This window comes from Erpetoichthys calabaricus, chromosome 2, assembly GCF_900747795.2.
Source record: "Erpetoichthys calabaricus chromosome 2, fErpCal1.3, whole genome shotgun sequence".
NCBI lineage: Eukaryota > Metazoa > Chordata > Cladistia > Polypteriformes > Polypteridae > Erpetoichthys > Erpetoichthys calabaricus.
In genome coordinates this window covers 227,488,606-227,506,518 of record NC_041395.2, presented here as the reverse complement: position 1 = coordinate 227,506,518, position 17,913 = coordinate 227,488,606, and the positions used below count along the sequence as shown (strand labels likewise).

The 17,913-nt window shown below is 36.2% G+C and overlaps 1 protein-coding gene across 2 annotated transcripts in view; it reads left to right on the top strand.

Annotated features, from left to right (window-relative positions):
* Positions 1-17,913, top strand: part of LOC114646859 (glutamate receptor ionotropic, delta-1-like) — a 1,476,314-nt gene that overhangs the window by 1,364,190 nt on the left and 94,211 nt on the right. For both annotated transcript variants that reach the window (XM_028795229.2, XM_051922843.1), the window contains exons 9-10: positions 9,024-9,125; positions 15,308-15,505. In XM_028795229.2, coding sequence (XP_028651062.1) covers positions 9,024-9,125; positions 15,308-15,505 — 300 coding nt within the window. The remainder of the gene's footprint in view (positions 1-9,023; positions 9,126-15,307; positions 15,506-17,913) is intronic.

The window sequence follows — 17,913 nt, the reverse complement described above, 5'->3', positions numbered from 1 at the left end:
TATCTTTTTTGTGCCAATAAAAGAGCAAGCTAAATATATTACAAATGCATTGCACTGCTCCACATATAGTGTGAACACAAAAATGCCATTTCTGACTAATCAGGTTATTTTTTTTTTTAATTTATTGATCAAGAGAAAATGTTAGACTTTTGTAGCCACTCACAGAATTCAGGTAGCATTGTTTTTGTTAAACCGTTGGAGTCAGAGCTTTAATTTCGAAGGGTGTTCAAATGAAAATTCCAACTGGGTGTTTCCAGTCTGTCCAATAGCATGTGAACACAACTTAAGCAAAAAGTCAGCAATCTCATTTGTTTTGAGCCAAACTCTGTATTTTGAAGTTCAATTGGTTAATATTTTGAAGCACCTTTCCCATCTTTATTTGCACATTATTTACTTCGTATTTTTGGGCATTTTTGAATATATTTTTGTCTGTGTGTTTCTGTAAGGCAGTTTGCCTTTTTTCTTCTAAGATCCAGTCTTTCAGGGTAGCGACACAGCCTAACTAGGCTTTATACACCTTGGGCTCCCAGACTGTAGTTACGCAGCAAGGTGGAAGGAATGCTGGAATAATTCATGCCTACATTATTCAAATGACAGTATTCAATGCACTTTGCAACTGTTGTATTGTATTACTATCACTGCCTGTTAAGCACCATTTATCAGACGATTTTATTATCTATAAAATATACTAAAAAATTACACACAAGTTGATGAAAAATACAAGCTTACAAAATATTTGTAATTACAGAGATAATTATTTCCATCCATCCATAGATATTTCAGATGTACTTATCCAATTTAGGGTCACAGATGGATAATTAGTTGAAGTTTTCAGTTCAGAAGAAATTGTGTCTGGTGTATTTAGTGGAGCTCTTCACTGATCAATGTATTAGGTAATTTTTACTTCAAACCCACTTGAAAGGAGTCATTCAACCATAATTGGAAAATTGAATGGATAATTTAAAAGAAGATTTGACAGTTTTAAATTGCACAATATCAACTGAGTATTGACAGTGAGTACTTTGAAAGGAATGTACTTTTACCAAAGATGCAATACATAAAAACTGATTACATTTATTGAGGCAATGTTTATCAAACTAAAAAATTTTTGCCCACACAACTTACTGAACCAATTTAGAGTCACCATCTTTGGAATTTGGTAGAAAACCAGAAGACCTTATATGGACAGAAAGGAATTATAGGTTGGATGTAAACCCATTTGAGGCTAATTACTAGACCAGTATGTCATCCTCCGATAGAAAATGTAAGCATGGCATTAACAGCAATAAAAGAATGGCATTATATACTGTATGTTAGTAAACTATGTTACAAATGTGCTTTCACAGTTCTTTACAATGTCAGTCAGTCATTGTCCAACCTGCTATATCCAAACACAGTGTCACGGGGGTCTGCTGGAGCCAATCCCAGCACACTAGGGACAATTTAGGATCACCAATGCACCTAAACTGCATGTCTTTGGACTGTGGGAGGAAACCGGAGCACCCACAGGAAACCCACGCAGACATGAGAAGAACATGCAAATTCCACACAGGGAGGACCTGGGCAGCGAACCCAAGTCTCCTTACTGCAAGGCAGCAGCGCTACCACTGCGCCACCGTGCCACCCTCTTTACAATGTCATGTAGTTAAAATTGTAGCCCAAATAGGCGTGTGGTGGCTCAATAACTTTCATATACAGCAGAGTCCAATTCAAGTGATGTAAAAATGGCATTGATTGATGTGTGTTCATGGTGGAGTTTCTGTTACTAACTAGAGTTCAATTATTTTAAGCATAATCTTTTAAAGGTATACCCAATAGAGAAGTAACCAATATTTACCAAGGAAAAAGTAACTGCTGTAGTTATTAATTTTAAGTATGCAAACTAATTCTCTGTTTAGTAATGTGTAAAGTCTGTACTTGTGTTTTACCTGACAATTTGTCACATTGCTGTGCATGTTGACTCATTGGATGATGCTATACAAAAATAAACTGAATTAAAAATGAATAAACTGGATTAATATAAAATGATCAATACTAGCAAAAAATCAATATCAATGTTCCCAATGGAAGGAGGAAAGTGAAATAAGTCCCCCATCTAGCTATTAATATTAATTAAAATTATATACTGGGAAAGAGACTGTTTTACTGAAAAGAGGGAACACCAAAGGTGAAAATTGCCTTAAAAGATTTTAATACTAGTCTGAAGTTACATGGAAGGAAAAGTGGATCTTTGTGTACAGATAAACTTTAAGCCACTCTCAGTCTGTTGAATATTATATTGCTATGTGACTATTTCAGCAAGGAACAAATTGTATTCCTGCCATGTCCTTCCTCCTTGAGGCACAATCAGCTTCTTCTTGCTCTGAGAAATAGTATACTATATCGCAGTCCTTGATGCATGCTCAGCAGCTCTGATGTTCTACCCCAAATGCAGTTCCCTTGCAAAATCCACCCTATGTTTATATCACTGAGATGAGTTACACCTTTCCCATGTAATTGATTTGTTTAAACACTGTTTATCTGCAGGTTGATAATGTCTATAGATAATATTAGTTCATTAAATTCCATTTTATATATGCCTTAATAATTGTTTTCCTCGCCTATTCATTTCCAGAATTTTTTTGTACTTTCATGGTTAACTTACATAAAGCATTAGGAGAATTGTGCTGGTGTATGAACTGCTTGTACATGTGTGTCCTTTCCAATTGTCAAACAAGTAAATATACAGGTTAGCTTAACCTCTGTCAAGGTAAAACTGAAACAGTAAACTAATTCAAAGTTGAAGTCCCACAGAATGTTTCTCTGTTTTAAGACAGACAAGTTAGCAGATTCACCAATGCTTTTCAATGAGAGAGTTTGAAATTTATAAACTTTGTACAGCGCAATCTGTTTGAGATACCTCGACAAACATTAAACTGTCTCAACAAATTTCTTTAGCATACCAAATTTCAACATGAGGCTGAGTTGTTCCATGCGGACAGACAGATGCACAGTGATGCCTACCACAATAGGTGCTTTTATGTGTGAATGCACCTAAAAATGGTTGTATTAAATATGAGGCATTTTTGGAGGTGGTTTAATTTAGGGTTTTGTTAGAAGTTAGTCGAACCAGTTAAAGTCCTTCATTATGTAAAGGAATTGTTTTGCAAAGGGGCACATTATTACATTTTTTAATACGGAAGTGACATTTTCTTGCACAAATTCCATTTGCTTCAATTTTGTTTACAATGACAGTTTAACATTGTCAAATGTCATCCAAGAGCCAGCCTTTGTCTTTCCTATCAATATTAATTTACTGTGTAGTGGTTGTCCAGTTTACTCTTCAAACATAATCTCATTTTTAAACTTCTTGTATGGATTTTGTAAATGGTTGGAAGGTATTGAATCATTAAACAAAATGTTCTTGAAGGCTGTCAGAACATCAGTTTCATTTGGGTATCAATTCCCAGCTCACTCATCTCTGTGTTGTGCTTACCTTTTCCTCCTGGGTTCATACAGCCCTCGTTTTTTAGGTTAAAGTGGAACTTTCATTTAACCTGATATGGGTGGGGCCCACCATTTACTGGCATCCCACTGAGATGACTGCTGCTTGGTACCCAATGCTGTTAGAATTGACTTTGGCTCTGCACAATCCAGCAATGTAAAATGAAAAAATAGCTTCATAAAAAATGTTTGAGAAAAGACTTTTCAATTTGAATGAATAAGAAGAACAGCTATTTTTAAAATACTTGATCTGGAAAGGCCTTTCTTGATAAAGATGCTGAAAGTTGCACAGACATGTCAAAATGCTATAAAGTGGCAAGCAAAGTGAACAGAATAGCGTTTTGACTCATATTTTAAATAAAGATGTTGTGACAGATGACCAGGGCCATTACCTGTCCGGGACAGCAGCTGGGTGGAATTATCGAGACAGAGACCATATTGGGGACATTACCTTCCCCAAGATACTAGAGCGCAGCCGCCCTGGGTTGCTACAGCACCATGGATCCCCACAGGGCATGTTGGGAGTTGTAGTTTGGAGCAGCACTATTCGGCTCCATAGGTGCTGCTAGGGGGTGTTGCAGCTACAGCTGAGCTCTTTGTGTCTTCCACCACACCCAGAAGTACAGCCTGAAGAACGTCAAGAAACACCTGGGGCCTCATGTTTAAATGCACAAAAATGTTGCATACTCCCATTTCCACACTCAAATCGCGATGTATAAAACCTAAACTTGGCATACGCAAGTTCTCCGCTCGGTTTTGCAAACTGGCGGCACCCAGCTTCACTTTTGTTCAAGTGTGGTTTCCGTTTCTTTTTTAGATCCACATCCCTGACGCGGCTTTATCAAATACACTGAAATTAACCATATATTGTTTATTAGTTTAAGGCAACTGATTGTAATTAACATGTAACAATATAGTGGTCCACGGAACTATTCAAAATACCATAGCTGCTTTAGCGTTGTTCCTCTCAATGCGCCATTCAGAGTATTTATCCCACTGTATCTGAGTGTGTAATTAGAGAATTATCAGTATACAGCATCAAGCAAACGCTGCCTCAGCCATGCGCACCGTCTTTGGATCTGCTCCCATACGGCAAACACTTCAGAGCCTTTCCTGTACTGACATCGCAGTTCAGAAACAGTTTCATCCCAAGAACTATAAACGCACTCAATCAGTCCATCAAGTGCTCCTTGTAGAACTGTTTGTACTTATTAGTACAACTACCTCACTGTAAACACTGTATACAGTTATAATATTGCACAACCCGAGTCACTTTATAAAGCGCATATTTACATATGATGACGATATCATTTTTAAGATGAAATGCAGCAAAATATGTTTATTACATTATACAGATAAAATGTTAACATTATTTAAATAATCTATATTGTTAATACTGCGATGGGCTAGCGCCTTGCACGGGGTTTTGTTTCCTGCCTTGCACCCTTTGTTGGCTGGGATTGGCTCCAGCAGACCCCCGTGACCCTGTAGTTAGGATATGGTGGGTTGGATAATGGGTGGATGGATGGATATTGTTAATAATTAAACATGTGAGGACACGGTGTCGTAGCACTAGCTAGTTCAGGGATTGTTCCTGCATCGTCCTGTATTCTTGCTGGGGCTGGCGCAACACTGGAAGGATAGATGGATAGAATAATTAAACATGTACTACAAAGATATTTCAATGTTCCTTAAATGTTTTGAGGAATCTGTGTTCTCAGATTACAGATGGCTTAACATCTATTACAGAGCTGATTGTGTGGTGATTGGTTACTTGGAGAAACAAAAGAAAGGACAGGAGTTGGAGGTTAGTACGTCTGAAAGAGACAGTACTGCTGCAATAAATTACTTCATCGAAGGTCACGCATGGCGCAGCAAGCATCTTGCGTGAGGCTGGAACAATCTCTGGACAGGGTGCCAGCTCATCACTATCACTGCGCCACCGTGTTCCCATGTTTAATAACATGCTTTAACTCCTATCATCATGAAAATGATATCACGTATACATCTCAGTATTTGAATTATTCAGAGAGCTGTAATATCACGAATGTAATAGATTCTGTGTCCTTTTGGAGGAAGAGAAAGCCCGTTTAAGAAGTACATAGTGATTCACACACATAGAGCACATAGAAGAACACATTCAAAACAAAGCATTTAACATGCTACTTTAGTTACGATGGTATTTGAGAAACTAGTAAATTAAATGATTTAAAAGTGAAGTTTATGATGTTCTACTTTAATGACAAAATAAACTATGTGATTAAAGTGGAAATTTCGAGATTAAAGTTGACATTTCGAGCTTTTTTCTCACTGTGTACCTATTTTTTTTCTTTTCTCTGTACCCTGATAAGTTTTCATATGACACTCAGACGATGGGCTACGACTCGCCTTTTCATGGCGACTTTGATATCTGACAACTTCTTTTTTTATTTCAGGCACTGTGTGACTTTGTGAACTTGAGCTTTCGAGTTTCTCTGACACTCTATGACACTCGATCAACTTCCTTTTGTTGTTTATACCACTGTTTAAACCAACAAATAGAACATTTTTCCTTGCCTCCACTTGGTATTCGCTGAAATTCTTCTATTTTCTTCCGTGCTTTTGTCATTGTCTTTTCATAGAACACTGAGCTTAAGGGCTATTTATATTGATTTGCATATTCAAAGAGGTGTAATGCTGGAAGGAGTTGGGGTAGGGCAGCAGGAAGAAGAATGTGGAAGTTGGCGTTTGCACAGATTTATGCATCTAGATTTTTTTGTGCGTATGCACATTTCTGCTTTGGGCTGTATGCCATGTTTTAGTGTGAATTCTACGCATAGCGTTATACATGAGGCCCCTGGAGAACTTCTGGGTGCAGTATAAAAGGAGCCGCCTCACCACTAGTCGGAGAGCCAGAGTCGGGAGGTGGAGGACAAAGATTGCGAAGAGGAGTGGAGGCAAAGAAAGAAAGAAAGAAAGAGAGAGAGAGAGAGAGAGAGAGAGAGAGAGAGAAAGAAAAAAGAAAGAAAGAAAGAAAGAAAGAAAGAAAGAAAGAAAGAAAGAAAGAAAGAAAGAAAGAAAGAAAGAAAGAAAGAAAGAAAGAAAGAAGGGATGTTTTTTGTTGTGTTTAGTGCTTTTGTACTGTGCTTTGAAGTAGGGAGCAACAGAAAAAGCTTCCCCGATGAAGAATAAAACATGTGCTGTGTTGATCTTGCATCTTAGCCTGTCTATGTCAGTGTTGGGGGAGCTGTATGCCCCCTGGTGGTCCACAATATATTTGCAGGCAAGGCATCTGCATGCACATTTTAATTTCAGACTCTTCAAAGTGAGTTCTTTGGACTCCTTTATTCACTGTAGATTTTTGATGAAATGGACAGAAATTTTGAATGTATGATTGTGAGCTGGGAGAGAATTTTTTAGGATAGCCTATAATGTATCAATTTCAGACAAGACTGAATTTATCATTCTTCCTTAACTATTGTGATGGATGGCCGGCAGCTCATTCTGGCCGACACATCCAGGATGCTAGATGACGTCTTCCCTGCAGCATGGAGGTGCCCCGGATTCCCGCAGAGCACCATGGGAGATGGAGTTCGGCTTCACAGCCCTGCTGGGTGCCGTGAGTGCCATCGTGTGACGCTGCAGGGAGATGCGGGGATTTTTATTTTCCCTATAGCCCGGAAGTACTCCCGAGTCACAGGGACGGAAGAACAGAAGTACATCCAGGCTGAAGAAAAATAAGTCTTCATCTGACCCGGAAGTGCTATTGAATCACATGGACCAAAGGACAGGAGCACTTCCGGGTCAAGGACTATATAAAGGACTATGGGAGACCCAGCAAGCTGAGCCAGAGTTGGGAGGGAGTGTGACAGAGCTGCTGGGAGGAGAGGAGAAAAAGAATTGTATTATTGATTATTTGTGTATTGTGGTGGATGTGGTGCTTTGTGCACTTTATTTGAGAAAGTAATCAAATTATACTTGGTGCTTTTACAAGTGTGTCCTGAACTTCTGTGTGTTGGGCTTCACGGGGCAACAGCAACCCCTAGCGTCCACTCATTGACACTATGCATGGTGACTCTGCAGTAATTTTCATCATAGAAGGGCATTCTGTGTTTCAGGTAGAATATGTTTTTTTAGCATTCTTCACTAGTCATAAAATAATGCTCTGAAATTTTACACATATTGCCAGATAACATATGATTCATCATTTCTTCAATGGTTTTAAGTAAAGCTAATACTCTAAAGAATGACGGGTGAAGTTATTCTTCACAGTTGAAAGACATTTAGTTTAACAAATTTATCTAACACACACCTGACTTTGGGATGTACTCTAAAGAAAAATTATTGAGGAGAACAAATACATTTTACAGTAATGGTGACCAGGCATTGATTCAAACCCAATTTCCTCAAGCTATGAACCATTCATGCTAACCAATTCACAACCTTACTGTCCGTCACACCAAGTTATATTTTTTACATAGACAGCACAAAAAAAATTCTGATATTTGACTTTAGTTACTTTAATTTAGCTACTGTAATTAATTATGGCTTTTAATAATGGTTTTAGAAAGCTAAAAAACTTTTTTTATGCTTTGTTCAGTTAATATCTTCTGAAATAAACCAGTACATTGTCATTTTATATTCACAGATTGCTTGTAAGATGAAATGTAGACATTTCTTCCAATTAGCACTTGAAGTGGAGTGTGTTTGCCATTTACACCTATTGATAATTGGCCTTAGGAAACAATACAGTTTATGATAAACTGATACAAGCATCTAACATTTCATTGATTTTTGACGCCTTACTGTGTAGAATATGGCACTCTAGGGACCATGGAAAAGGAAAATGAGTAGAATAAAACTTTTCTTTAACAACTTACAAACTGACCCAGAGCAATAAAATGTTCTTAATTTTGTAAATCAAGAAATATACTGTTTGGTAACTAAATGTCTTTCTGACGATTGACATTCTTTATACTAATCAATATTATGCTCTCTTCAGTTTGCTTTACACTAATGAAAGAGATAAAATGAAAGGATATTCTAATTACTATATATTCATGCACTGTAATTTCATAACTCACAGCATCTAAGAAGTATTTACTTTCAAATACTATTTCTTAATTTGCAGGCATATGAATTAAAATTCAGACATTTACCTTTTCATGTGTCAATTTTTGGAGTTTTTACCCGAATGAAAGGTTCTTGCAGCACATCAAATTACAATAGAATTTACATAGAGATGAAACATGCTATTTCTATGGCAAATCCTGAAAACGGGAGATAAAAATTTCAGAACTTTGCTTGACAGGGTTTTGGTCAATTCAGGAAGGTTAAATGAAATAATGCCTTTACAGTTTGTATAAATTCCCATGTTTTGACTTCATTTCATATCCCAGATAATGTTAGTAATGTATGACAGATTTACTTAACTGAATCTTAACTAAATCTGCATATTAAAATCTGCCTGAAAATGTTTTTACAACTTTTACTAAAAAGAAGTTACAACATTTTTGATCTGTCTGTTTTGATTATTATTTTTTTTTTTTACTTGTTCACAGTTGGCAACTTGGGACTCTCTGCGGGGGCTGAATGGTAGTCTACAGGAGAGACGTCTGGAAAGTGACATGCAAGGAGTGACTCTGAAAATTGTGACTGTTTTGGTAAGAATATTATGCTGTGATTAAGTGGCATTATGCTTGTGAAGATAATAGGAATCAAATAAAAGGTGTAAATTCACTGTTCAACATGTGTAAAATATATGAAGCAGGGATTTTGGAAAATACACTGCGAAAAAATTAGGTTAAATTAAAAAAACATTCATTGTTGTATATATAAAGTCAATTTAAAATATAAATGTCTAAATGCAGTGCAATCCAAGCTAATCAATGCATACAGTATTTTACATTATCTCTTATATACCTGTTTGCTTTAACTTAGGTCAATATTTTTTATTGTACATTTCATACTCTTCATTCTTTGCAATAATTGAATATTTATTATTTAACAGAACATTTGAAATACAGCAGTATTTATTTTTTAATTTATTGATTCTAAATATTTATTTTATAATTAATTGATTATAACAAACTCTTAAAGACAGATAATGATACATTTATCTTTTATGGCACATGAAAATGAAAACTGCTTTTAAAATGAATATTTGCAAAAAGCTCCAAAGTTGTGATTTTTGAGTTTTTTCTTTAATTTTGTTTTCAACTTTCCTTTGTAGCTATCATATTTTTTTACCAAACTTAATTTTCAAAATCAGTAATAATATTTTACATAATTACTTTAATCACTGGGTATCATCAGTCTTTACATGTTGGTGTACATGGAAGTAATAGTTTCCTAATTTTTCAATACTACTATTATTTTTAATACTACTACTACTTCTAGTGTATCCTCGGGTCATCTCCATACAGTGAGGCTCCAAGCTAGAATGCTTCCCCCTGCCCAAGAAGTTTCATTATGATATCCTCAATGAGAAATGACTTCAAATCTGAAATTGCTAAGAGGCCATGGGTAATATTTCTTAGTGGTAACCCTTGGTTGATTGTGATTTTTGTCAAGGACTTTTTCCTGCTTTTTTTAAGTGAGTTGTAAGAATATTTCAAATTATTCCATCCAAACACTTTGGTAGACCTAATAAAAATTACCGAATTAAGGCTTTGTATTATTGTTGATTTTCTGATTATTTTGCCATGCTTTCTAATGAACAGTCATGGTCCTGAATGATGTTCTAGACATATCCATCCAACCATACTTTTAATTAAATGGTTATTAACTCAGAAACTTAATTGGTTACTGCCTAAATTTTAGATTTAGTTTTATGTATTTTACAGCATATTACCACCTACACATACTCAATGAAAAAAACTAGAAGTCTATTAAAAATAATACAAATGCAAGTATTTATATTTACAGATGTGTATATTGTTTTTGGACCTAATGCATGGTGATTTGGAGTTTTATTCCATCTTTGAAAACTGGGAAATGTGAAATACTGTATACAAATAAATGTAGCTAAATTAGACTGAATAAACATAAACAGCTAATTACTGTTATTTTTATACTATGTCAAAATGACAAACAGATATGGTAAAAAAAAAATATCTTCTGTTGAGCTCCCCAGAGCTGAAAAATGTCTTCAGTAAAACCTGCAAGTCAATAAAAAATAAATAGGTAACATAAATAAATAAAACAATTAGAGTTTCAAGAAATTCAAGCCTTCTTTTATTAATTTTCTTATTCTTAAGATGTTGATGAATGAGAAAGACTTGCTTGGTGTAGCCAAACCGAACTTGTAGGAGAAATTATTATGAAATTATGAGAGATGATTCATTTGGAGAAAGGAAGTAGCTGAGTTCCACAAGGCCTTTTGTACACGTGAGATGTGCTAGTGTTTGTTTGGGCCAAGAGACGAAATGAGTTCTTCATTTAAACTCCTGCTATTACATATTTATGTGACTGACCTTGATTAAGATCCAGCCTGTAAGCGTCTTGCATTTGCAGATATTACAAAACACGAATGAATAATAAGTGCAGGCAACTGAGCTCAATTAACTTTTAAAAGAATATACTTTTGGCAGATTACTCATTTTTAAAACTGGAAGATTTTAATTTTAGCCTCACTAAGAAGTAATATATAAATGAAACGTGAGGGCAATCGAAGGGCTTGAAGAGCATACAGTATAATTACAGGATTACAGCTGACTAATTCCACCAAAACTATTAAACTTTGTAAAGAAAGCTTTTCAGTACTGTTTCACTTTAACAACCAGTTATATAAAATTAAAGAATTTTTCTAATGTCTTTCTAGCAGTTAGCAGTTAAAATGACAATTACTTGCTTATTTAAAAGGCTCATATAAAAATTTAAAATATTTTTCTGTGGCATTTAAAATCATAGGAATGTGCATTTTTGTCATTCCCTAGTACTAGGGTGTGGGGCCTGAGTTGCCTCGAAAGCTTGCATATTGTAATCTTTTTAGTTAGCCAATAAAAGGAGTCATTCCCTAGAAATGTTTAAATGTGTTATCAATGGTTATACAAAAAGAAAAAAACAAAAAAAAACAGATGCAATAGGCCATCTGTAGCAGGCGTAATGAACACCCCTGTGCACGTTGATATAAAGTCTCTTTAAAATATTTCATGTATGTACTGTTTAATTTACTTTTACTGTAAATTCTAATACAACTAACCTGATTAACTTTAATTCGGCAGTGATTCACCTTGGCTATCATTTAGTGTGTGCTTATCTATACATGTGTTATTGCTTATGAGTTTTTCAATTAGTAAATTCTGCTAGGCCATTAATTCATTATATCTGACACTTTAAGGATCCTAAGTAAGGCACTTTGTTGCTCTTTGTGTAATCAGGAAGCTGAATTACATTGCTATGCTCTGCTAACCATCTACAGTTTCAAAGGGCATATTGGTCAGACCAATCTGCCACAAATTTTTGACTGCAGAAATAATCAGAATACATGGGAACATAAGCATTCTTGACACTGGTATGCTAGTTAGAGTTTACACACTGACAGACATATTAAATATAACTGATTAAATTTGCTTATTTAAATAGAACATCAATGACTGTGTAGTTGTATAATGCAACTAAAGCTTAAGTAGAAATTTTAATTAATTAGAAATATTCAGTGAGAGCAAGATAACTCAAGTGGGTGTACATAGACGTGTGTGAATGCTGTGTAAGCAGTGTAAAGAAAAATGAATTGAACAGAGATATGTCTTTACATTTCACTGAGATGGCCTTTGTTTTCCTGGATACTTTAAATTCAGTCTTAGGAAATCAAATGTGTTATTTATCAATTTATTATGTCAACAATGAACCATGTACAAATTCAATATTTACAATAGGCCACTGCTCACCTGATTTTGAATCCTTAATGATAAAATGCAAGCTTTTTCATCAGCCTACACAACTACAGTATCTCTAATTGTAATAATAGCTAACGGAAGAATTTTCATTGGATATTAAGAAACAAGAATCTGTGCATCGTGATGATTCATTGTTGTCATAAATTATTTGATTCACACAGTTCTTATGTCAACTCTCCCAAAAATGTATCAGCATTTGAACCAACCAACAAGATGTAAACTTTTTGGATCAATTTTAGACCAATATCTGAGATAGCCACATGGCTTATCTCCCAGATAAACTTTGTGCAGTGAGACTACTGTATATCTCTTTTCTCCTACTCCCTTCATTTAAACAGCTGTAGATAAAAATTAATATAATCAGTAAGAATGGTAAAAGTATAACAAGATGGGTTCTCTTTCGATTGTGCTGACTAGAATATATCCAAAGCAGCAGTTACTGAGGGAATACTAATGCCAAGATTAAAGAAAGCGGACACACCATCAATAGCAAGTGGTTCAAATATCTGAAAGTAGAGAAAGAGGAAATCATATGGAGAGCATTTAAAAATGTTGTTGAGAGTTTTCTTGGTAACTGCAGAGCATCATCCAGCTAATTGATAATTTGCATCAAGTAAACAAAACCATGAAGTGTAACTTGTTGCTAAAGATTCATTTTCAATATTCATGCTTGAACTTCTTTCCTCCTCATCTTGGACGAGTCAACTACCAAATAGGATGAAAAATTTCACCAGGACATTGTAACAATAGGAAAGCAGTATGAGGTCAATCAGAATCCATCAATGCTCTCCAGCTGTTGTTGGACACTGAAATGAGAAGCATCAAATCCAAATACAAACAAAAATAAGCAGTGCAACATTTATAGTTCATCTAAACCAATGCAGTTTGTCAGCATCCTCAAGTGATCAAACGCACTAAATTCAATAAAAGTTGTTTTAATGTTTCTCCAAATTCCTACAGTCAATGTAAAATGTTATTTGTGTTTAGCATGAAGCTACCTATCATAATCACCAACATTTTTTCAGAAAGCAAAATGTATGAAAGAAATGCCTAGTGTCCTCTAGTAAAGTTTATCTAATCTAATCTAATTAAAATAATATTGTTATTCTGTGTGGTATGTATTTTATTTTAAAGCACTTTGGGTTTACTCTTCTGATATAACAAATATAGCTACCAAAGAAAAGTGCTGAGGTCTGTTTACAATTGCCAATATAAAGGTAGTTTGTGCAGTTGCCTGTGCATTTGTGCAGAGGTTTACAGAACTACTTTCATTTGATACTTATTAATGATTATTTATTAGTGCTAATGCATGGGAGGTCATGAGGTTGCTGTTAAATGGTGTGTGGTGCTCCCGATATCTATGCAAAAGGACAAAGGTCCAAGTCTTTAGTATCCTGGTGCTTCCTGTCTTGCTATTTGGTTGTGAGACATGGACGCTATCGAGTGACCTGAGATGAAGACTGGACTCCTTTGGTACTGTGTCTCACTGGAGAATCCTTGGGTACTGCTGGTTTGACTTTGTGTCAAATGAACAATTCCTCATGGAGTCCCAAATAAGGCACATTACCTGCAATATGAGGGAGCGTTAGTTACAGCACTGCAGCCATGTGGCGCGATTCCTCGAGGGTGATTCGGCTCGCAGGATCCTCATTGTTGAGGACCTGAGTGGCTGGACCAGGCCAAAGGGACACCCAAGTAACACCTGGCTGTGGCAGATTGAGGGTCAACACTAACTGGATTGTGTTTCTGCCTGGGGGGTGCCAACCAGGATCCCAAGCTGTTTCGTTGTGTGGGTGCGGCAACATGCTGTACCAGTGCATGCTCCCCAACCTGACCTGACTTGACTGTCTAATGCCTCACAGTTCCAGGTTATGAAGATTTGGCTCTCCACACGTTCATCGTGTTTGTGACATTTTCCATGTGTCTGCTGGCTATTTCAGGTTTTTCTCATTTTTCAAATGTCAAAGGACCATTGTTAGTTGAAAGTGTAGATTTAAGTTTGCTATGTGATGGACTGGCATTCTATCCAAGCATTCACAGTTCTCGTGGTATTTGACATTGTAAGAAAGTTAGAGTATTTGCTTAGTTTCTATTATTGTATTCTTTTATGAACTGAAAGCTTTTCACATGGAAAACAAAATTAATTATTTTGCTACTATTGCACATAAAAGAATATTATATACTGGGAATGCAAAACAGTTTGTGCACACACACTTGAGGTGAGTTTCCAGAAGCATTACTAAGCAGTAAACACATTTGAAAATGTAATCTGCCCCTTAAGACTCGAGGAATTGAGTTAATCTTTTCTCTATTCTCAGGGTTTATCTTTCCTGTCAACAACTGAGTAATAGAACAACTCATCTTCTACAGTACTATCATGGATGTATGTATGTAGGTCCAACAGCTGACAGTTTTGGCAGTCTTTGCATCTGAAACACCATTTACTGCCCTCCAAACCCAAGACAGTGAAAAAATATGATCTTGGTTAAACCTGCATTTGACTTTTCTTACTTTAAGAACACTATACTTTTGTGAGATTTCTCAACTTCTGAAGTCACCTTTAATGCAGTCCTTTGTCCAACAGAACTAAAATGTGTCTCTCACTAAAAAAAAATATTCAGTGGTTAGCAAAAGGTGAAACCTTCATATTTGGAATATGGAGTACTCATACTAAATTAGTTTGCAAAAATACCAAAATAACAAATATCTAAGGATGATTAAGCATGAGTAATTCAATTAGCTGATGAAGGTTTACATTTTTTTTCTGCATGTATATTTGTATCATAAGAAAATAAGAAACTGTTAAATACTTTTAGGATTAAAATTAAGAAGTATACTGCATTCACACAGGATTCCTGTATTTATTTTATTCATCTATAGTTAGTGGAGTTTTCTTTTTTATAGAGCTGAGTTTAAATATCAACCTATTTCTCACTTTCTTGTAGGAAGAGCCATTTGTCATGGTAGCTGAGAATATTCTGGGTCAGCCGAAGCGTTACAAGGGGTTTTCAATTGACGTTCTTGATGCACTGGCCAAGAACTTAGGATTCAAGTATGACATCTATCAAGTTTCAGACAGCAAGTATGGGATACAACTACAGAATGGCTCCTGGAATGGAATGATAGGGGAACTTATCAACAAGGTAGGTAGATAAATAAAACTCTGTGACAGCTGCCAAAGGGATTGTGCTTGAAAACAAAAAGATTACTACTACAGAAACATTCAGTTTCATACTGTATTTGAATGCAGCTGAACTAACATCATGGTGGATTTTGTCATGGTTAACCATAACAATCTCGTAGTGTGCATATATATATATGTATATACAGTGGAACCCCAGGTCACGACCGTGATTCGTTCTAAAACTCTGGTCGCAATCCAATTTGTTCGTGACCCGAAGTAATTTCCCTCATAGGATTGTATGTAAATACAATTAATCCGTTCCAGACCGTACGAGCTGTATGTAATTATACTTTTTTTTAAAGATTTTAAGCACACAAATAGTTAATTATACCATAGAATTCACAGTGTAATAGTAAACTAAATGTTTACGTACTTCTTCTGTAATGTTTTTTACTTCTTTTGCTTGGGCTCTCTCGCTCTTTCACTTGCGCTCTCTCTCGCTCGCTCACTCTCTCGCTCCCCTCTCTCTCTCTCTCTCTCTCTCTCTCTCGCTCGCTCGCTCGCTGCGCAGGGAATGCACAGGGAGAGACTGAACATGTGCGGAAATCATCAGCGCATACAAACCGGAAGGAAAACTGGCTTGTTCGTCACCCGAGTGTGTGGTCGTGAACAGATGCAAAAGTTTGATGAACTTTTTGGTCGTAACCCGATTTGTACGTGGTCTGAGATGTTCATGAGCCGAGGTTCCACTGTATATATAGTGACATGTGAGTCGCTGCCTTGCATCCAAAACTCTAGGCTCAGTCTAAGGACTTCAGGAAAACCAGTTTTATTCAACTTGAAACAGGAACAGCAAGGTTATTTATTGCAGCCGGAGCTACCACTCTATTACACACAGACACAGCAAATGGGCAGAGCTGGGGCCAGGTCAGTGGCCAAGTTATAATGTTCTCTGCATCACCCATCGGGTGACAGACGCATTGCACAAGGAGGCAGTGAGTTTGCAATTGCCTCTGGGATGCTGCGAACCTGTGAGTCGCTGTGAACCTGCGGTTGCCTCGGCAACAGACAAGCAGCCCTCAACGGACGCGCTAATCACATTTCACCATGTTTCCCTGCTGGGGAGGGTCTCAAAAGAGTTCAAAATCTCACTATATATATATATATATATATATATATATATATCAAAGAAGAAAAGGGTTAATGGTTATTTCCATGCGGAAAAGAAAAGAAGATAAAAATACTGTGTCTTGTGTCTTTTACCTTCTTTCCTTTTCAGTGTGGGAGCAACCTTTTTCTTTTAACAGATGCATGATGACACAGCCCGTCACTAACTCCATTATATACTGTATTATATTCACTAACTCCATTTTATTTCAGTTCACTGTATAATATGAAAGGCTAGCACATACCAAGTTATTTCAAGTAGAGATCCACAATCAGGTAGTTTGCAACAAATGTGTTATACAATGGCATTGAAATGAGCCATCCTTGCCTAGTTGTTTTTATTCCCTGCACTGATAACGTTGATGTACATAATAAAGTAGCCCCCTCTCCTAATGAAGGTATACTGTACATAAATAGCCTGTGGCAAAAAACATTGAATTATGTGTTACTGTCTTAAGTGATAGAGGTACTGTATCTGCTGCTGCATTACAGCTCTAGACAGTTTGGAATTCTGGTCTGGTCAATGTTAGTGTGGAATTTACACATTCTTCATTAGTCTTTTTCCAGGTACTCCAGTTTAATGGGTGTTAGTATGTATGCCTTGTGAATGACCGGTACCTCTTTCAAAGTTGGTTCCTGCCTTGCGGTTAATTATCTTTCTCGATGCACTTTACTGTTCTTAATAATGGAGATGCCATGATCGTTTAGAGAAAACACTGCTAAAATATCTACAAACGACATTTCCCAAATAGCCTCCTGTTTCAAATTGTAATATCATAAAATGCTATCTTCCATAAGGCAGATTGTACTTTATTTGCCCCTTAACAAAAATATATTAGTAAGATATATGTGCTCCTTGCATTGCTACCAGTACGATTTTTTCATCCTGATAAATCAGTCCATTTTAGACTATGGTTTTACTTGATAATAGACTGAATTATATTTACTTATCTAAGTTGGGGAAAAGATTTAATTCTGCCACATGCAAGTGACTCCAGAATTCTTCCCTACCTGTCCTTGCCAGTTGCTAAAACAAATGTTAACAAAACAAAAGTTCAACTTGCAGCTGGTAGCATTCATGTGTCATTTCAGCCTGGGTAACAATAGCAAAAATCAATCTTCAATCAGTCTAATGCAGAGATACTGTATTGCTGTGGATTCACACCATGAAACATCTCTGTTTACAGTTCTTTGACGTAGTAGGGTCCTAGGGTGACCCTATTTTTCCTTTCAGACTCTTTTATTATGTTGACCTGAGAA